This window comes from Procambarus clarkii, chromosome 38 (genome assembly GCF_040958095.1).
Source record: "Procambarus clarkii isolate CNS0578487 chromosome 38, FALCON_Pclarkii_2.0, whole genome shotgun sequence".
NCBI classification, from domain to species: domain Eukaryota; kingdom Metazoa; phylum Arthropoda; class Malacostraca; order Decapoda; family Cambaridae; genus Procambarus; species Procambarus clarkii.
The window spans coordinates 37,953,324-37,976,373 of NC_091187.1; the positions used below are offsets into that span (position 1 = coordinate 37,953,324).

The 23,050-nt window shown below is 37.8% G+C and overlaps 1 protein-coding gene and 1 long non-coding RNA gene across 2 annotated transcripts in view; both read right to left on the reverse strand.

Annotated features, from left to right (window-relative positions):
• LOC138372427 (uncharacterized) overlaps positions 1-3,256 on the reverse strand; it is a 7,578-nt gene extending 4,322 nt beyond the window's left edge. Inside the window, exons 1-2 of the mRNA XM_069337915.1 lie at positions 3,140-3,256; positions 2,605-2,816 (exon numbers count right to left, since the gene is read on the reverse strand). Of these exons, the coding sequence (XP_069194016.1) occupies positions 2,605-2,816; positions 3,140-3,155 (228 nt within the window). The 5' untranslated portion in view covers positions 3,156-3,256. The remainder of the gene's footprint in view (positions 1-2,604; positions 2,817-3,139) is intronic.
• A 3,177-nt stretch (positions 3,257-6,433) lies between these two features.
• Positions 6,434-21,815, reverse strand: LOC138372428 (uncharacterized). The gene is made up of 3 exons (XR_011230865.1): positions 21,486-21,815; positions 15,990-16,096; positions 6,434-7,007 (listed from the first exon to the last, which is right to left on the reverse strand). It is a non-coding gene; the product is annotated as an uncharacterized lncRNA (long non-coding RNA).
• Between the last annotated feature and the right edge of the window lie 1,235 nt (positions 21,816-23,050).

The window sequence follows — 23,050 nt, forward strand, 5'->3', positions numbered from 1 at the left end:
TATATATATATATATATATATGTCGTACCTAGTAGCCAGAACTTACTTCTCAGCCTACTATTCAAGGCCCGATTTGCCTAATAAGCCTAGTTTTCCTGAATTAATATATTTACTATAATTTTTTTCTTATGAAATGATAAAGCAACCCTTTTCTCTATGTATGAGGTCAATTTTTTTTTATTGGAGTTAAAATTAACGTAGATATATGACCGAACCTAACCAACCCTACCTAACCTAACCTAACCTATATTTATAGGTAAGGTTAGGTTAGGTAGCCAAAAAAAGCTAGGTTAGGTTAGGTTAGGTAGGTTAGGTAGACGAAAAAACATTAATTCATGAAAACTTGGCTTATTAGGCAAATCGGGCCTTGAATAGTAGGCTGAGAAGTGCGTTCTGGCTATTAGGTACGACATATATATATATATATATATATATATATATATATATATATATATATGTCGTACCTAGTAGCCAGAACTCACTTCTCAGCCTACTATGCAAGGCCCGATTTGCCTAATAAGCCAAGTTTTCATGAATTAATTGTTTTTCGACAACCTAACCTACCTAACCTAACCTAACCTAACTTTTCGGCTACCTAACCTAACCTAACCTATAAAGATAGGTTAGGTTAGGTTAGGTAGGGTTGGTTAGGTTCGGTCATATATCTACGTTAATTTTAACTCAAATAAAAAAAAAATTGACCTCATACATAATGAAATGGGTAGCTTTATCATTTCATAAGAAAAAAATAGAGAAAATATATTAATTTAGGAAAACTTGGCTTATTAGGCAAATCGGGCCATGCATAGTAGGCTGAGAAGTGAGTTCTGGCTACTAGGTACGACATATATATATATATATATATATATATATGTCGTACCTAGTAGCCAGAACGCACTTCTCAGCCTACTATGCAAGGCCTGATTTGCCTAATAAGCCAAGTTTTCCTGAAATAATATATTTTCTCTAATTTTTTTCTTATGAAGTGATGAAGCTACCAATTTCATTATGTATGAGGTAAATTTTTTTTTATTGGAAATAAAATTACCGTAGATATATGACCGAACCTAACCAACCCTACCTAACCTAACCTAACCTATCTTTATAGGTTAGGTTAGGTTAGGTAGCTGAAAAAGTTAGGTTAGGTTAGGTAGGTTAGGTAGTCGAAAAGCAATTATTTCATGAAAACTTGGCTTATTAGGCAAATCGGCCCTTGCATAGTAGGCTGAGAAGTGCGTTCTGGCTACTAGGTACGACATATATATATATATATATTTATATATATATATATATATATATATATTGGTGTATACTGGCAGCAGGTTTTCTTTCAAACATGTTTCATTGAATATGACCGCATATTCTGTATTTATTATTTTCTGGTTTAGGGCTTCTATCCCTCTAACTATTTTCTTAGCATCAGGGCTTAATGGAAATAGGAGTTCTCCAAAACTCATTTTCGTACTTTTAAGGTGAAGAAAAGAAGTGATTTACTATAGAGTGTATTACACTTATTTATATAATTTGCACAACGTTTCAAACCTCCATGGTTCATTCTCAAGTGAACAGATCTTACAATACTAGTTGATTTTATACCCGCACTGGGTCAGGTGATAATACAATGAAGGTGAAAACATGGGGGGATACATAAGGGATAAATGTGAGGTGAAACTAGTATTGCAAGATCTGTTCACTTGAGAATGAACCATGGAGGTTCGAAACGTCGTGCAAATTATATAAATAAGTGTAATACACTCTATAGTAAATCACTTCTTTTCTTCACCTTAAAAGTACGAAAATGAGTTTTGGAGAACTCCTATTTCAATTAAGCCCTGATGCTAAGAAAATAGTTAGAGGGATAGAAGCCCTAAACCAGAAAATAATAAATACAGAATATGCGGTCATATTCAATGAAACACACACACACATATATATATATATATATATATATATATATATATATATATATATATATATATATATATATATATATATATATATATATATATATATCATAACTTATGATAAGGCATCTTATCATAAATAACATCTCAACAAAAATCACATCATTCTAGGAGGTGATTTCAATATTGACCTGGGTCTACAAAATAACCCTCTAGTTGACTGTTTCCATAACAGCATGTAATCCTCTATGATAATCCCCATAATCACCAAGCACTAGACCAAAGTTCTCAAGTCAAGCCTAGCCTCGGGCCGGGCTTGGGGAGTAGAAGAACTCCCAGACCCCCATCAAGCAGATAAGTGTGTGTGTTATGAAGAGATACATCTCAACGACTAACAAAATTAGCAAGAAATATATAGTCGTTGAAATGTAAGCCTCATCCTAACCATACACTCAAGACCTTGAGAAAGCACTCAGGAGAGTGTGAAAGACTCTGTGTTAATATTACATAATTTACAAATACGTAAGTGTTATATTTTATCCTATCCTATATAAACAAGATTATATCATTATTCTTATTATTTAGCAATTTTATCTTTTCTGCATGAACTATCAAAAAAATTTAATTAGAAAATTAGCAAATATCTGTAATATTTAAGATGAAAAATTGAAGGAAACATTACTGTTAAAATACCACTTACAAATTTTGTTCTGAAACTCGATTCCGCTAACTTCCTATTGAGAACATTAAGATCACCTTCTGCAGCAATAGGATTTGGTATTAGATCTTCTATGATCTTGTCTGTTTCTTTTGTAGTCAAAGTTGCTTTCAATATCTTCACATCACTTTTCAGTTCATTCACATCACTTTTCAGTTCATTCACTTCAGTGTATATGGCCTGCAACATGTTACCTGGAAATTTATACAGTATATAGAAAGTGTACATGCTATTATATTACATATCTTGAATGTACATTTAAAATAAAAGCATTATAAAGTATATTTTAAAATAACTGACACTGAGAAAGCACCCAAAAAGTAGGCTATGACTGATGTGATAGATAATGGGATAATTTCTTAGTAATTATGAAACTGCTTATATAATTGGAAGCAAATTCAGCAATCTAACCTGCTCAGTTTGCAGTCTACTTCAACATGAAACTTATGCCTATCACCCATAGGGTACATATAGGTTATAGGCTACATAATAAATTAATTAAACTTTCAAAACTTACTCATATTCTGCATCATTTCTTTCAAACTCCCATCGTTCTTGTCTGGTGACTTTGGGTCGAATAAATTCCTTGACCTTGGAGTCCTAACGACTGAAGTACTTGGCGTGACCAGCTCATTGTCTTTAAGATTGCAAGATTTAGCTATTAAAATCTAACTACTGTACTGTATAATCAACAAATTTCATGAGCTTTTACTACTGCATACTAATATTATAAGTTATACTATATGTCTACATCACATTTAAACTACCCAACATCAGAAAGAGGGTGAGCCAACATCAGAGAGGGGAAGGGGGGGTTTCATGGGAGAGAGGAGGGCCAACATGAGAAGAGAAGAAAAAAGAAAAGAAAGAAATAAATAAAGAAAAAGAAAGATAGAGAGACATACAGAGACAGACAGACACATACACACAGAATAAGAAGAGGTGACAGAACAAAATTAACAAAACAAATTTCAACATGAGAAAAGGGAGGTCAACATGAGAGAGAGAATGAGGGTCAACATGAGAGAGTGGGTCAACATGATATATATTTTAAATAATTACTTATTACCTTCATGACGAAATACTGATGGCGTCAACGGTGTATTGTGAAGTGTAGTCTTCACTGGAGACTGCTTTTGTAGGACTGTTCTATTAGCTGAAAAGTAGTTATGTTTATTTCAAACACTCGTTAACCAAATAATATTTTAAAGACTTTAATATAGTTTGAACTAACATGAGAGAGGTGGGGGTCAACATGAAATACACATTTTAAAAATTAACTTATTACCTTCATGAGGAAATACTGATGGCGTTGAAGGTGTATTGTGAAGTGTAGTCTTCACTGGAGACGGCTTTTGTAGGACTGTTCTATTAGCTGAAAAGGAGTTAATTAACTTAAGGTAAGGGACAAATTAACACGTAAGGTAAAGGTAAGATAAAGGACAAATTAACACGTAAGGGACAAACAAAAAGAAAAGTAATAACAAACCTGCTTGTTTCTAGTGACTAGATCAAAGGAAAACCAAAATTTCCCTGAACTGTGACAAGTGAAAAGCACCTGCTAGACAAAGTGGGAAAAGTTCACTAGACCCCATATGCACATAAAAGAATAATATACTTAATATTAAACAATTAGAAATAAACACATATTTCTATACAGAAATTCCAGATAAGCATAAAAATTACTCAAAGCTTCTAGTACTTCCAGAAGGAATTAAAAAAAAAAAAAAAAAAAAAAAAAAAACAGCAAGAACTAAGTTTAGAGCAGTTTTTAGTTTTTTTTAAACCAAAAGCATAAATAACCAAAGGAAGCATGGTTAAATATCAATTTAGAACTTTTAATGTTATTTACTACTAATCCTTACATTCACTTAATATACCAGAATAATATGGTATTTGCGGAGGACTTATTTCTTTTGAAGGTGTATTCTCATATGAAGATGGCGAGCACTTCTTCTTGGATTGAGACGACCCAGCAAACATTTTCATGTTTTTAAAACATCCTAAAAACGACATTTCATTGTTTTCAGCACGTTTATAATTACGTTTAGAAAAGGTTTTTTGAGAACTTTTATATACAACCTTAGAACGTATATAATTAACATTTCTAAAAACTTTTTTATGATCTTTTAATTACCTACATTAAAGCGTTTAGGGTAAATTAGGGTATAATAATTTTGTAATTCATATCTGAAATAGAAAGGGAGAGAAAGAAAGAAGACATATCTGAGATAGAAATGGACATCCTATATATGTATGTGTAAATTACAAATAAATAGGGTACAAAAAGAGAATTAAAATATTATATTTATTTAATTAAGAATGAGTAATACAACAAAATATATGTAATAGCTCGAAATATATAGACTATATCTATAACAGAATATAAAAGTAAAAATTTAAAAAACTATATATGCAATATGTGAACACAATAGATTTTGTGATCAAGCAGCCTGTGATTCATGTCATGCTGAGATTAGTCTGACGTTATAAGCAGTTATTGTTACTTAAAACTAAAACAAGTAAAATTTTCCGAGTATACATATAACACTATAGTTTTTCTATGACTAATAATAAAAATCTATTAATCAAAAGTTTAGGACTAATTAACTAAAAATAAAAATCTACAAGTGAATGTAAACACAGTCAAGTATAATATTCATGTAGAAAGAGAAAGAAAAAGAGAGAGAAGGAAAGAAAGAGAAAGAAAGAAAGGGAGAAAGAGAAAGAAAAGAAAAAACAGTCATGTATAATATTCATATTAGCACCATGCAATATAACTTAGATTAAGTAAAAAATCTTAGACATTTTTAAATCAAATGAAATATGAGAGCCAGAGAGAGAGACCCAGAGCCAGAGAGAGAGAGCGAGAGCCAGAGAGAGAGCGCCACAGAGCCAGAGAGAGAGCGTGAGCCAGAGAGAGAGTGAGTCAGAGAGAGAGAGAGAGCCAGAGAGAGAGAGAGAGCCAGAGAGAGAGAGAGAGAGAGAGAGCCAGAGAGTGAGAGAGAGAGAGCCAGAGCCAGAGAGAGAGAGAGCCAGAGAGAGAGAGAGCCAGAGAGAGAGAGAGAGCCAGAGAGTGAGAGAGAGAGAGCCAGAGAGAGAGAGAGAGAGAGCCAGAGAGAGAGAGAGAGAGAGCCAGAGAGAGAGAGAGAGAGAGCCAGAGAGAGAGAGAGAGAGAGAGCCAGAGAGAGAGAGAGAGAGAGCCAGAGAGAGCGAGAGCCAGAGAGAGCGAGAGCCAGAGAGAGAGAGACAGAGCCAGAGAGAGAGAGACAGAGCCAGAGAGAGAGAGACAGAGCCAGAGAGAGAGAGACAGAGCCAGAGAGAGAGAGAGAGAGCCAGAGAGAGAGAGAGAGAGCCAGAGAGAGAGAGAGAGAGGGAGAGAGAGAGAGAGAGCCAGAGAGAGAGAGAGAGGGAGAGAGAGAGAGAGAGAGCCAGAGAGAGAGAGAGAGAGCCAGAGAGAGAGAGAGCCAGAGAGAGAGAGAGCCAGAGAGAGAGAGAGCCAGAGAGAGAGAGAGCCAGAGAGAGAGAGAGAGGGAGAGAGAGAGAGAGAGGGAGAGAGAGAGAGAGAGAGAGAGAGAGAGAGAGAGAGAGAGAGAGAGAGAGAGAGAGAGAGAGCCAGAGAGAGAGAGCCAGAGAGAGAGAGAGAGAGCCAGAGAGAGAGAGAGAGCCAGAGAGAGAGAGAGAGCCAGAGAGAGAGAGAGAGCCAGAGAGAGAGAGAGAGAGAGACAGAGAGAGAGAGAGAGAGCCAGAGAGAGAGAGAGAGAGCCAGAGAGAGAGAGAGAGAGAGAGAGAGCCAGAGAGAGAGAGAGAGAGAGAGAGCCAGAGAGAGCGAGAGAGAGAGAGAGAGAGCCAGAGAGAGAGAGAGCCAGAGAGAGAGAGAGAGAGCAAGAGAGCCAGAGAGAGAGAGAGAGAGACAGACAGAGACAGAAAGACACACACACAACAAAAGAGGAGACAGAACAAAATTAAGGCAAGGAGAGAGAAGACAGAACAGAAACAACAGAGAGAGGAGAGAAATGAGAAATCATTGAAGAGAAGGGGAAGAGAAACACAAGATAAGAAAAAGATACAAGAAAAATATACAAGATAAAAATGACATAAATGAATACCACAAATATAAAAAGTAAAGGAAGAGAGAAGCTAGAAGAGACAGGAAACGAGAGGTGTTAGAAGAGAGGAGGAAAGGAGAGATTAAAAGACAAGAAAAACAGGAGAGAAACGTAAAAGAAATAAAAAAAAAGGGACATTTGTGAGGAGAGAAAATAAAGAGACCAGAGAAGACCATATATCAAGAGTGTGAGGATAAAGACTTATATATTTTCTTAGTAGACATCCTCTGGCTCTTGTTGCCCCTCTTGTATACGAATTGTACTTGCAAGTTTTCCCTGAAAAGATATTAACAAAATTAATATTTAATTATTTATTTATATAAATTACACACACACAAACTTATATATATATATATATATATATATATATATATATATATATATATATATATATATATATATATATATATATATATATAATATATATAGACCAGAGACCAATTATATATATATATATATATAATTTCGTAAACCTCACCCTGTAAACATTCATGTTTCTACATGTTAAACAAGCTACGAGGATGAGGGAAGGGGATGTTCCCTCCATGCTGGATATTATATTTACCAGGAAAGAGAAAGATATATTTATCATTCAGTACCTCCCTCCTTTGGTACCTCCCTCCTTTTCCCCAAGTGACATTGTCACTTGGGTAAAAGTGACCATGTCTTTTTGGGAATAAAGTATGCAACGCATTATAATCTGGAAGAAAATGAGCTTGAAGCAGTTGAAAAACCTGACTTGTGGAGAGGTCATTATGGGGAACTCAGATATTTCCTTAAGGAATTTGACAAACACTTGCTGTTAGGACATGAAGTAAATGAGATGTATGTCAAGTTTTGTGAAATATATGATAATGGCACAACAAAATTTATACTAAAGCAGAGATGCAGAACTAGGAAAAGGGGAAAAATTGCCCAAACATACAAGCAATACAAAGATGCGAGAAACAGCAATAGCAGTAAGGAGAGGGGCAGAAAGACTGACTTTCGGTCATATTCAACAACACAAATATACATACATACACACACATTATTGGAAAAAATTGGAATTGGAATATTGGAAAAAATAATTAAAACTAAATGGGTAGAACACCTGGAGAGAAATGATATAATTTCAGACAGACAGTATGGTTTTCGATTTGGAAGATCCTGTGTATCGAATTTACTCAGTTTCTATGATCGAGCAACAGATATATTACAGGAAAGAGATGGTTGGGTTGACTGCATCTATTTGGACCTAAAAAAGGCATTCGACAGTTCCACATAGAGAGGTTGTTCTGGAAACTGGAAAATATTGGAGGAGTGACAGGTAAGCTTCTAATATGGATGAAAAATTTTCTGACATAGAAAAATGAGGGCAGTAATCAGAGGCAATGTATCGGACTGGAGAAATGTCACAAGTGGAGTACCACAGGGTTCAGTTCTTGCACCAGTGATGTTTATTGTCTACATAAATGATCTACCAGTTGGTATACAGAATTACATGAACATGTTTGCTGATGATGCTAAGATAATAGGAAGGATAAGAAATTTAGATGATTGTCATGCCCTTCAAGAAAACCTGGATAAAATAAGTATATGGAGCACCACTTGGCAAATGGAATTTAATGTTAATAAATGCCATGTTATGGAATGTGGAACAGGAGAACATAGACCCCACACAACCTATACATTATGTGAGAAATCTTTAAAGAATTCTGATAAAGAAAGAGATCTAGGGGTGGTTCTAGATAGAAAACTATCACCTGAGGACCACATAAAGAATATTGTGCGAGGAGCCTATGCTACGCTTTCTAACTTTAGAATTGCGTTTAAATACATGGATGGTGATATACTAAAGAAATTGTTCATGACTTTTGTTACGCCAAAGCTAGAATATGCAGCTGTTGTGTGGTGCCCAACAACAGAAGTTGGCCCATATCTTAAGAAGCACATCAACAAACTGGAAAAGGTGCAAAGACATGCTACTAAGTGGCTCCCAGAACTGAAGGGCAAGAGCTACGAGGAGACGTTAGAGGCATTAAATATGCCAAAACTAAAAGACAGAAGAGGTGATATGATCACTACATACAAAATAGTAACAGGAATTGATAAAATCGACAGGGAAGATTTCCTGAGACATGGAACTTCAAGAACAGGAGGTCATAGATTGAAACTAGCTTAACACAGATGCTAAAGAAATATAAGAAAATTCACTTTCGCAAATAGAGTGGTAGACGGTTGGAACAAGTTAGGTGAGAAGGTGGTGGAGGCCAAGACTGTCAGTAGTTTCAAAGCGTTATATGACAAAGAGTGCTGGGAAGACGGTCTCATCCTTTAACTACACTTAGGTAATTACACACACACACATACATATTATATATATATATATATATATATATATATATATATAAATATATATATAATGTGTCGTACCTAGTCGCCAGAACGCACTTTTCAGCCTACTATGCAAGGCCCGATTTACCTAATAAGCCAAGTTTTCATGAATTAATATATTTTCTCTATTTTTTTTCTTATGAAATGATAAAGCTATCCATTTCATTATGTATGAGGTCAATTCTTTTTTTATTGGAGTTAAAATTAATAGAGATATATGACCGAACCTAACCTATCTTTATAGGTTAGGTTAGGTAGCTGAAAATGTTAGGTTAGGTAGTCGAAAAAACATTAATTCAAGAAAACTTGGCTTATTAGGCAAATCGGGCCTTGCATAGTAGGCTGAGATGTGCGTTCTGGCTACTAGGTACGACACATTATATATATATTTATATATATATATATATATATATATATATATATATATATATATATGTCGTACCTAGTAGCCAGAACTCACTTCTCAGCCTACTATTCAAGGCCCGATTTGCCTAATAAGCCAAGTTTTCCTGAATTAATATATTTACTATAATTTTTTTCTTATGAAATGATAAAGCTACCCTTTTCACTATGTATGAGGTCAATTTTTTTTTATTGGAGTTAAAATTAACGTAGATATATGACCGAACCTAACCAACCCTACCTAACCTAACCTAACCTATATATATAGGTAAGGTTAGGTTAGGTAGCCAAAAAAAGCTAGGTTAGGTTAGGTTAGGTAGGTTAGGTCGACGAAAAAACATTAATTCATGAAAACTTGGCTTATTAGGCAAATCGGGCCTTGCATAGTAGGCTGAAAAGTGAGTTCTGGCTACTAGGTACGACATATATATATATATATATATTGTGACGGTAACGCGTTGGTGTTCGGCTGTTTAAGGCTAGGGGTATGGCCTCGTCACATAGTTATAAAAAAAATAGAAAAACTGGAACTTCGTCTGTGGTAAGGTAAGGAGAAGACACACAAAACACAAGTAAACTTTAACAATGAAATTTTAATTACGTTAAATAAATCAAAACATGAAAATAATGCACAAACAAATATGTATAATAAAATCAATCAATCAAAATAATAAGAATACTTAAATGACACAATGAAAAGTTACGTTAAGGCAAAATAACAAGAAGTGCAATACAACAGTTAAGTGGGAGGTGCTGGAATATTGGCTTAAAGCCACCACCTCTCTCAGTACACTCTAGAGTCTAGCTGGGAGGTGTGCTGGCTACGAAAGCACGGAACATTCTGCAGACTGATGTTGGGGCGACCCCAGACATCGGGTAGTATTGGGGGGCGAGTGCAGGTGCAGCCAGACCGGCGACCAATCAGCGGAGCCGTAGCGATCAACGGGTAGTTTGGTGATTTGGGTCCGAACAGGTGGCGGGCTGCATACGTTTCTGCTCACCCTTGCAAGCCTTGCTGGTGTTGTTGTCGTTGTTGGACATTTCTTCCATAGTCTTTTTATATAATTGTGAAGACGTAATTTTGGAGGGAAGAGCAGGCTCAATCTCTTGAAGGAGATTATCGTCACAACTCTCCCCCGAAGCCTGCGGTTCTGGAAGAAGTACGTCGTTATGTGGTGGAGTAATGGATGGAGTTGCTTCTACTTCATAAACTCTGGAGAGATCATGGGCTAAGATGTTGTCAGACTCTTGGTATAGCGTGTCTCCAGGTTGAATTTCTGCAGTTAGCAAGCCCATAGTAGAAGACGTTGAGATGAGAAGTGGGCGTGCTGCAGGAGGTGTAGGGTGGTGTGGTCCGTATTGATGGTGGACCGAGCACTTTTCAGGTGTGGAGTGAAGTGCTGAAGCTTCAGGATGAGGAAGAGTAGCTCCTTGCCAATTGTTCCGTCGTTCCTTGTAGCAGTAGTCGCCGACAGGTGTATTCTTCTCGCCTCGTTGCTGCATCACGACACCACCATCGTCGGTACCATTGGCGTCGACATGGAGGATGTAGGGCTTATCTGACGAGGTGAGAGTGGAATTAGAAGAGGGCATAGGAGCACGAGTATTATCCTGAAAGCATTTGGGAAGATCATTAAGGATTTTGGAATTAGAAAGCGCCGACTCCTTGTCAGTGCTTTCGGGAGAAGAAGCCGGGATGGTCTCACTGTGGATGTAGGGTTCTGTGAAGGTAGAACAATTAATCAAGACAGTGGGAGGAGTACCATTATATTGCTTCAAGAGGTTGACGTGGCACAGCTGGGTCTTCCGCCGCCTATCTGGAGTCTCTATGACGTATGTGTTGTTGTTTCTGCACTCTTTGACGCAGTAGGGTCCTGAAAATTTGTTTTGTAAAGGTGAACCTGGGATAGGGAAATAAGCAAGGACGAAGTCTCCCGGCTTGAATTTTCTTACTTTGCTGGTCTGGTCGTAATGAGTCTTCATTCTCACCTGGGCTTTCAATAGATTATCATGGGCAAAGCGGTGGACTCTCTCTAGAATGTGTTGAAGGTTTTGAAGAAACTGGGGCACATTCTGATGCTCACTGAAGGTGGCATCTCTGAGAGAGTCTTTGAAAGCCTTAAGGGGAGTACGGCACTTACGGCCGTAGAGCATCTCATAAGGAGATACTCCTAGGGACTCATTGGGGAGACTTCTGAAAATACACATTATTAGGTCAATCTGCTTATCCCAATCCTTTGAGGTTTCACTACAAAACTTTTTCAAGAGTGCTTTGATGGTCTGATGACTACGTTCAAGAGAACCCTGTGAAGCAGGATGATAGGGGCTGGACAATACCTGTTTGATGTTGAACTCCTCCAGTGTTCTTTTGAAGAGATCACTGGTGAAGTTGGTGCCACAGTCACTTTGAATCTCCCTGGGAAATCCGTATTGAGTGAAGATCTTCAGTAGATGTTTGATAACCGTAGCAGCCGTGATGTTCTTCACTGGAACTGCTATGGGAAATCTGGTGGTAGGACACAGGATGGTTAGGATGTAGGCGTTACCTGAACTGGTCCGAGGTAAAGGACCAACACAGTCTATTATGAGTCTGTGGAAAGGTTCCACAGGCACCTGTATGGGAATCAGTGGTGCTCTGGGAATGGAGACGTTCGGTTTGCCTGCCATCTGACATGTATGACACTGTTTTACGTACTGTTTGACGTTATTTACCATACCTGGCCAGTAGTAGTCTTGACGAATCCCATGGTAAGTCTTGTTGAAGCCGTAGTGGGAGAATGATCCGTGGGCCAGGTGTAGAATAGTGGGCCGCAGGCTGGTGGGAATCACAAGTTGTTCGGTGTTGGCCCAATCGTCCTCCTCCTTCAGTTTACTGGGTCTATATCGGCGGTAGAGCAAGTCGTTCTCTAGGAAGAACCCAGGAATACTGTCGGGTTGAGTCTCAGCCTGGAAAAACAATGGTGTTAAAGTAAGATCTTCCCTCTGCAACTTACGGAACTCCAACTTGGTCAGATGCGGGGGTAGTTTCTGAGGGTCTTGAGGGACAGCGGTAGCAGTAGAGTCAGCTGGCTGTGGACGTGCGGCTTGTGCACGGGTGGTCACGAGAACCGGAGGAGAAACTTCACTCTCTTGAACCTCTGCTGGAACATACTCAAGAATAGGGTTACTTGGCACAGAGTTACACACCTGGGGTTTGTCCATGACGATCAGGTTGGTTGGTTGCAGGTCTTCTGCCAAGTCGTTGCCTAGGAGAAGTTGCACTCCAGGCATGGGAAAAGGCTTTTCCCTGACGGCGACTTGGACTTCCCCGTTCACGTAGGGACAATCCAGGTGGACTCTGGCGAGAGGGTATTGAGTAGTAGCAGTGAGGTCAGTGATGAAGACCGTTTCCCCGGTGTAGACTATGTTGGGCACAGCCGACTTCAAGATGATCGATTGTAGAGCCGCTGTGTCCCTCAAGATCTTCAATTTGAAACGTCCCTCCGGATTTGAACCGTTGGCAGAGACAGTTCCAGTATACAGGTGGTTACTGAAAAGAGAAAGATCATTAACATCAACACCAACATTCATCACAGGCTTACCGGACTTAGGAGGAGTTGGTTTGGGTCGTTGTTGGTCAGTGGATCCCTTGTATTGAGACTTACCACACTTGTCTATGGTATGTCCATAGAGTCTACAATACTTGCAGTACAGTTGTGAACCAGCTTGATCGGGGCTCACCTTCTCGTAACTGTACCACGACTTCTTACTGGAGGATGGTTCAGGTGTCAGCCGGTGGATGAGGCTGTAAGTGTCAGCCGACTTAGCACACTTCAGGTAGTCGGTTTCTTCTTTATCTGCTAAGTAGAGGCGGACAGGAGGCGGCACACGTCTCAAGAATTCTTCAACAAGCATCAGGTTGACGAGTTCTGTAAAAGTAGAGACATGTGCTGCTTCCAGCCATTTCATGAAATACCTCCGTTTCGTGTTAGCAAACTCGAGGAAGGTAGTGGTACTTGCCTTCAGGTGGTCACGGAATTTCCTTCTATAACTTTCAGTAGAGAGGAGGTAGGCGTCCAACACTGCTTGTTTCAGAGTGTAGTAGTCATTCTCAGACGCCAAAGTACTGAGTGTGACTGCAGCTCTACCTGTAAGATGGACTCTGAGAAGTGTGGCCCATTGGTCGACAGGCCAACTGAGTTGATTAGCAAGGGTTTCAAAGGTGGTAAAAAACACATCAACTTCTGCTTCTACAAAGGATGGCATTAACTTACTTGCATGTGATATATTAAAACTGACGGGAAGATTTGCAGTAGCTTGCTGGCGTTGAGTGAAGTGTGAAGTTTCCAAGGCGATTTCACGTTGACGACACTCTAGAGCCAGAGTTGCTTGTTGCTTGTCATGTTCGCGTTGTATTTCCAACTCGCGTTGTTTGGTTTCAAGCTGTACTCTTTCACGTTCACGGAGTAATGCGACCTCGCGTTCGTGTTCTTCTCTCCTCAAGGCAGCTTCGCGTTCTTGTTCGTCTCTCCTCAAGGCAGCTTCGCGTTCGTGCTCTTCCCTTCGTATGGCAGCTGCTTCTCTTTGCTGCTCACGTTCAATCTTGGCCAGCTCTAGTTTAAGTTTCATCGTAGCCAAGTCAGTTTTCTCTGCAATATAGTAAGTTTCATGAGTTTCAGAGTCTATCTTACCTTGCTCTAAATAGTAATCCAGCAACAGGTTGTGTAGGTCATTTTTGTTGGCTTGGTAGGGAACTTCTAGTTGATACTCATGTGCAAGAGTTTGTAGTTCAGTCCTCTTGGCACGACTTAAAGTCCCTATTTCACCTGCTGGATTTGCACGGAAAGTTTGGAGACGAAACATGGTGAAATTAGCAAATAAAGGTACACGAATGTTCAATAATGAAATGTCAGAAACAGGACAACGTGGCAACTGGCACCTATCCTGTGTGATCTTTAACAATTAACGTTAAGTGAAAGATATTAAATGATTAAATTAAATCAAGGGCGCAGGAAATCTTGTACCCGGTACTCATGTAAGAGAATAAGGGCAAGAAAATCCTACTAACAAATGAAACAAAGTTTCGAAAACAAATGAAACAGTTAAATGCTTCAAAAGTAAAATTGGTAGTCCAAGGATGTAGGCATACCTTGCCAAGTCTCTATAGGACATAAAGCAAGTTTTTCCCACTGAATTTAATATGATACTTACAGAATTAGCGAACTTTTGTGCTCTGAAAAAATAAGCTAATTCCCTACCGTTGTATGTATCATCATCTCTGACTGACGTGTAGGGGTGCGAGGTGTCAACTGGTGACGAGAACCGCTGCTGAGGTCCCAATTCAGCAACTAAAGTTCGAGCTAGAGGAACTATGGCCCTCTTTGTCCTCCTACAGTCAGATTGCAGAAGATTGGGTACTCTTGACCCGGGGCAGACCACAGTACCAGGGTACCAATATGATGATCTGTCAGAATGAGAAATATTCAAGGGACATAGATGGTAAATACGAGTAATAACATGGAGGGAGAGATGACCAATTAAGAGTATGACTGAGGCCTACAGTCACCACGTAATCCAAAGTTGTCTCACCTTCACTATATGTTACTCTCGTAATGCACAATACACCGCACCTTATAAAAAATGAAATTGAATGAAAAATAGTAAAGCTACGTTAACAGAGTTAAATACGCTTACCATAAATTACCACTTGGCACCAGTACCTGAGTGAGGCTCCTAGGACAGGCCCCCATAAAACTTGTGACGGTAACGCGTTGGTGTTCGGCTGTTTAAGGCTAGGGGTATGGCCTCGTCACATAGTTATAAAAAAAATAGAAAAACTGGAACTTCGTCTGTGGTAAGGTAAGGAGAAGACACACAAAACACAAGTAAACTTTAACAATGAAATTTTAATTACGTTAAATAAATCAAAACATGAAAATAATGCACAAACAAATATGTATAATAAAATCAATCAATCAAAATAATAAGAATACTTAAATGACACAATGAAAAGTTACGTTAAGGCAAAATAACAAGAAGTGCAATACAACAGTTAAGTGGGAGGTGCTGGAATATTGGCTTAAAGCCACCACCTCTCTCAGTACACTCTAGAGTCTAGCTGGGAGGTGTGCTGGCTACGAAAGCACGGAACATTCTGCAGACTGATGTTGGGGCGACCCCAGACATCGGGTAGTATTGGGGGGCGAGTGCAGGTGCAGCCAGACCGGCGACCAATCAGCGGAGCCGTAGCGATCAACGGGTAGTTTGGTGATTTGGGTCCGAACAGGTGGCGGGCTGCATACGTTTCTGCTCACCCTTGCAAGCCTTGCTGGTGTTGTTGTCGTTGTTGGACATTTCTTCCATAGTCTTTTTATATAATTGTGAAGACGTAATTTTGGAGGGAAGAGCAGGCTCAATCTCTTGAAGGAGATTATCGTCACAATATATATATATATATCGGACAATTAGTAAAAAAAAAAAAAAAAAATTAAATTATTTTACCTTGTACCTAGATCCACCAGGCCTGTTTGGTGCCTGTTTCAGTACTTCAGACATCTGGAAGGTCACATCCTCCTCCTCAACTTGTGGATGTGCGTTGATAGATGATTCTGTAAAATTAAGTTATTTATATAATAATAAATTCAGTATAACAATAATATTCTGTAAAATTAAGTTATTTATATAATAATAAATTCAGTATAACAATAATATTCTGTAAAATTAAAAGTAATTTATACATCAATCAGATAAAACTCTCCAGAGATGGTGATACACAACATATAAAGGACAAGTTTCAGAACAAAATATGCATTTAGGAATAAGGTTTTGTACATGTAGGTAGCACATGAGAAAATAAGTGGAAGGTGATCAAGTTTATATTAACATGTTAATGACTTTGTTAAGGCTTTGCAAGAATGAAAAAATATTAATAATATAATATCACCTACCAATTAATTGTACATCATTTATAAGTCAATTATTTGCATTATTATTATTCAATACTAATGATATAAAAATGCATTTTGTAATCTACTATTTATGCAAGTATTAAGCACAGGATCATGAAATAAACTGCAAAATACTGTAATGGAGAAACCAATTAATTTTACATTTTCCTATAGCTAAGTCAGTCAGTTCTATTAGCAGCAGAGAACAATTATGCCCAACCTCTATTAAATGAAACAATCTTAAGAGCAAGTGATAGAAATATAATCATTTATGCTTGGGATTATGGAATGGTTCCAAATATGAAAAATATCAAGTTTTTTGGTTAAAATTTTTTAACTTAAAATTTACATTTTTAAGTGAATTTTAAACTTTAAAAAAATTATTTAATTTTTTGGTTACTTACTTAAAATAACATTATATAGTTCTTGTTTTTGTAGAAATGCCAATTTCTTCTTTTGCCCTTCCAGACTGTATAGTGACCACAGGCCGTTTGTTCATATCTTCATTATTCTTCGAACTGTGGTTGCACAATCAGACCCACGTACACTGGTTAAAAGCATCACCTAAAAGCAACAACAAAAATGTAGTACACTGACGAATTTTGAATATATATATATATATATATATATATATATATATATATATATATATATATATATATATATATATATTAGTTGATTTTATACCCGCATTAGGTCAGGTGATAATACAATGAAGGTGAAAACATGGGGGGATACATAAGGGATAAACATAGGGGCTGCAGAAGGCTTATTGGCCCATACGAGGCATCTCCTATCTAAAGACAAAGATTAATCCAGTGTAATTGGCCTGTTATGTTGTAACATAACATATATATATATGTATGCCATATACATATATATGCTATGTTGTATGCTACAACTTGGCTGATAATAAAGCCATTCACAACTGCAGGCCTAATAAAAAAAGGAGGTGGCATAGCAATATCTTACAAAGATACCTTCATCTGCAATAGTCTCATTAGTAATAGAGACGACTATTGTGAATATACCTTTGCCAAGTTCTCCAGTAAATCCCTTAAATCCTCCTTGACTATAAGTGCCATCTATAGATTTCCCAATACCGACATAGCTTCATTCTCAGATAACGTAAGGAATCTTATCATAAATAACAATCTCAACAAAAATCAAACCAACTTAGTGGTTTGTAATGGTGAACAAAACATGCAGATACTTATATATAACCTGTGAATAGAGTGTAATAACACCAAAACTATTTGTTTATTGTTTTATGACCATAATAATTGAATCACTAATATGATTCACTAATATATAATCCTAATAATAATCACTAATATATAATCCATTGAGCATGCTGCATCTCTTTCAGTCTCTTTGCAATTTGAACAAGAGGGTTTTTAATTGATCGAACCATATTCTTAAAGTAAAGTAAATGAGATGTATTCCATATTTTGCAAAATATACGATGAAGGCACACAAACATTCATACCAAAACTGAAGGGCAGGATTTATGAGGAGACATTAGAGGCATTAAATATTCCAAACTAGAAGACAGAAGGAAAAGAGGAGATATGATCACTACGTACAAAACAGTAACAGGAATTGATAAACTTGATAGGGAAGATTTCCCGAGACCTGGAATTTCAAGAACACGAGGTTATAGATTTAAACGAACTAAACAAAGATGCCGAAGAAATGTAAGACAATTCACTTTTGCAAACAGAATGGTAAACGGTTGGAACATGTTAGGTGAGAAGGTGGTGGAGGCCAAATCCGTCAAAAGTTTCAAAGCATTATATGACAAAGAGTGCTGGGAAAATGGGACACCACGAGTGTAGCTCTCCATCCATCTGATTGATAACCCAAATGAATTTTTCATGGATATGATACCAACATCAAATCATAAATCAGATGTGATCCTATCCCCACTGGATTTTGAAGAAGCCATAGACAGTATGCCTATGCACTCTGCACCAGGCCCTGACTCTTGGAACTCTATATTCATCAAGAACTGTAAAAAACGTTATCGCAGGCCCTTCACATTCTTTGGAGACAAAGCCAAGATACTGGCATTGTCCCTGACATACTAAAAACAGCAGAGATAGCACCACCCCATAAAGGAGGAAATAAGGCAGAGGCAAAAAACTACAGACCGATAGCACTAACATCGCACATCATAAAAATCTTTGAGAGAATGCTAAGAAGTAAGATCACAAAATACATGGAATCACAGCATCTCCATAACCCCAGACAACATGGTTTCAGAACAGGGCGCTCTTGCCTATCACAGTTGCTGGACCACTCTGACATGGCACTAGATGCCATGGAAGACAAACAAAACGCTTTGACAAAAAAAAGCCTTTGACAAATGTGACCATTGTGTTATTGCACATAAAATGCGTTCAAAAGGAATTACCGGAAAAATAGGCAGATGGATATACAACTTCCTGACTAATAGAACCCAATGTGTAGTAGTCAACAAAATAAAATCTGGACCATCAACCGTAAAGAGCTCAGTCCCCAAGCGTACTGTGCTTGCTCCAATACTTTTTCTCATCCTCATATCGGACATAGACAAGGACACAACCTATAGTACTTGATCATCCTTTGCAGATGACACTAGAATCTTCACGAGAGTAGGCAACATAGAGGACACGGCAAACCTCCAATCAGATGTAAATCAGGTCTTTCTATGGGCTACAGAAAATAACATGGTGATTAACGAACATAAGTTTCAGCTCATGCGCTACGGAAAAAATAAAAAATATAAAAACGGAAACCACTTACAAAACTCAGTCAAATCATAACATTGAACGGAAAAGCAACGTAAAGGATTTGGGTGTACTGATGTCAGAAGGCCTTACATTTAAAGAACACAATAAAGTAGCCGTCACAACTGCAAGAAAAATGACAGGATAGATAACAAGAACTTTTCACACTAGAGATGCTATACCGATGATGATAGTTTTCAAGACGCTAGTGCTCTCTAGAGTGGAATACTGCTGCATAATGAAAGCCCCTTTCAAAGCTGGAGAAATTACTGACCTATACTTATGCATTTATCTTCGGTTTAACACAACAGGCACCAGACACACGCTAGGCATCATACACACTAGGATAAAACAAACATTAGGCCAGAAGTCAGAAAAGAATTCAAAGAATTTTACTGGAAAGGCTTGCTGTTAGGAAAGGAAGTAATTGAGATGAATTAATGCACAGTATGTCAATTTTGTGAAATATATGATAAAGGAACAAAAACATTTATACCAAAACAAAGATGCAGAACTAGGAAACAGGATTTGTTCAACTGAAATTTCAAGACGGACAGAGACCAAAAGACACAAAAATGGAATCAATATACGAAGAGGCCAAACCCCCAAACATACCAGTAATACAAAGAGAAACAACTACACGGCAGTGAGGAGAGAGGCAGAAAGAAATTTTGAAAAAAAGGAACAAACAAATGTAAAGTAGAACAAATCATATTCTATAAATACAGCAACAACCAATTGCAGGTAAAGGATAATATTCAGAGCTTTTAAATGCATGAATGGCGAAATACTCAAGAAATTGTTCACGACTTTTGTTAGACCAAAGTTGGAATATGCAGCGGTTGTATGGTGCCCATATCTTAAGAAGCACATAAACAAACTGGAAAAGGTGCAAAGACATGCTACTAAGTGGCTCCCAGAACTGAAGGACAAGAACTATGAGGAGAGGTTAGAGGCATTAAATATACCAAATATACTACACAAATATATATACTACACATGCACAATAAACTACCCTACACAGGCTGAGTATGGTGTGTACAATAAATTATTAGCTAAAAGATAAGACTGAGTTTGTATAAATGGGGGTTAAGTCAGAGTGGGAAAATGTAAGTGGAGTGCCTAAAAACCCTGTCCTGGGACCTCTGTAATTCATAATATATACAAATAATTTAGACTCAGGTTTGATCAGCAATATTTGAAAATTTCCAGACGATACAAAAGGGATTTTTTTCTGGATTCAGGATTATTTTTTTATGGCTGAAAACAGGTTTTCAGCAATAAAAGAAATACAGTATTGCTGGAACAACCGTCGACATCTTCAAGAGAAAACCTGAACATCTTCAAGAAGTGAAGATGACCTTGAGAAGAAGTATAGGTTGGGAGAAGTATAGGTTAGGTTGGGAGAAGTATAGGTTAGGAATTGTCTCCAAAGAATTCTCAAAGAATTACTCGTTATTGCTATCCAAGATAATTAGACGAGCCAAAGCTAAATACTACGAAGATAAATTTACCCAAATAAAGAGTACCTTACCTAAAAATATGTATGTACCTTACGTAAATAAACATTTGATTTTGAAGTGCCGGACAAACAAGGCTGTGGTGGATATGTGGGCCTGAGGGGCCTGTCCAAGCAACAGCCTGTTGGACCAAGCTCTCACATGTCAAGCCTGGCCTTGGAAGGGCTTGGTGAGTAGAACAACTACCAGAACCCTATAATGCATGTATCAAGGTGTCCAGGCAGTGAGCACCACATAATGCAGTGCAGTCCTGTAAGAATAAGCACAGTAAGTATGGGCATGGAGGGGGTGCAGCAGTGGCTTGTGAAGGGCTGGAGAGTAAATGGACATGCCCAGGGGTAAAAAGCATTAGGGTAACAGAACATAGCCCATAAAAATAGTAATGACAATGAATGAATAATTATATGAATGCAATAATACTTCATATCTCAATAGGAATACTAAGCAGGATGCAAGACAAGGTACTGGTGGTGATAGTGGTTGGTACAAGTCCTCACATCCCCACAGACACCAGTAACAGCCCTCACCTCCCAACACAGTACCCTTGTAGCGAGTTAATCTTATACTCGCTTCATTATCTTATAGCATAACTAATTAACACTAATTGCAGAAGCTACACAGGTGATACTTTGGTGTGAGTTGAGCGCACTGAGCGTCGGTATCGCTACACCCTTGTTCCTTAACAACCCTTTGGACCTTTATTACAGAAAAATAGAATCAATTAATTTAATAAAATATAAAATATAAGTGCTTACTTACGATAATACTATCGGTGGAACACAAAATCTTCTTCTTCTTGATAGTAGGTGCAGTTTGCATGAAGGGTTAGTCCTCGCCATGACTGAACTGACGACAAAATGGCCGATGTGTTGATATGGCGTCAGGTGACGCTGTGACGTCACAGGTGAGGGACGCTTTGCGCATTACTCCCTCGTACTTAAAAAGTACTACAGGTACTTTTTGGTTTTATTTTTGAATATGGCAGAAGTTGGACAGCTTTTCAAATCATTATAAGGGAGTGAGTTCCATAGACTAGGTCCCTTTATTTACATAGAGTGTTTACATAGATTAAGTTTGACTCTGGGGATATCAAAGAGATATTTATGTCTGGTGGGGACGTGGCCATGTGTTCTATTACATCTGTCCAGGAAGAGTTTCAGAACAGGGTTTGCAGTTAGAAAAAGGGCTTTATAAACGTAATTTACACAGGAGAATGTATGGAGTGAATTTGTTTAGCATGTTTAAGGATTTGAACAAGGGAGCTGTGTGTTGTCTGAAGGTAGAGTTATTTATTGTCCTGATAGCAGATTTTTACTGGATGATGATGGGCTTGAGGTAGTTTGCAGAGGTTGAACCCCAAGCACAAACGCCATAAGAATGATAGGGATAGATAAGTGCATAATAGAGTGAGAGGAGAGCAGAGTAGGGTACATAATATCTGATCTTAAACAGTATACCAACTGTTTTAGAAACCTTTTTAGTTATGTGTTGTATATGGGTGCGGAAGTTGAGTCTCTTGTCTAAGTATAGGCTAAGAAACTTTCCATCATTTTTATTGCTAATGTTTACATTATCTATCTGAAGCTGAATTGCATTTGTTGATTTGTTTCCAAATAAGATATAGTAGGTCTTTTCTATGTTTTGTGTGAGGTTTGTTGGTTGACATCCACAAGTAGACTTTTTTTAATTAATTGTTTACAACATTATTTAACAGGAGTGGGTTGGGGTCAGAGTAGATGAGTAGTATCATCAGCCAACAATATAGGTTTAAGTATGTTAGAGACATTAGGGAGATCATTGATGTATATAAGAAACAGGAGGGTCCTAGGATGCTGCTCTGTGGCACCTTTACGGTAATTAAGTGGTAGAGTGGGAGAGGTTATATCATTGATGGCTTCATATTGGTGTCTGTTACTAAGATAGGATCGGATATAGTTTAGGGCAAGGCCACGGATTCCATAATGGTGGAATTTAAGTAAGAGGTAGTTATGGTTAACAGTATCAAAGGCCTTTCTCAGGCCGATGAAGAGTTCAATTGGAAACTCACTTTTGTCAAGGGCTGAGAAGATTAAGTCAAGCAGACTAACAATAGCATCATTGGTACTCTTTTGGGAGCGGAAGCCAAACTGACAGGGACTTAGTATATTGAATTTTACAAGATTGGAGTAGAGCTGTTTGTAAAAAAAAAAAAAATAATTTTGATAATATAGGTAGATTCGATATGGGTCTGTAATTATTTATGTCTGCCGTGTTACCTCCTTTATGAACTGGCGTTACTCTTGCTTTTTTAAGGATATCAGGGAAGGTATGACACTCTATGGATT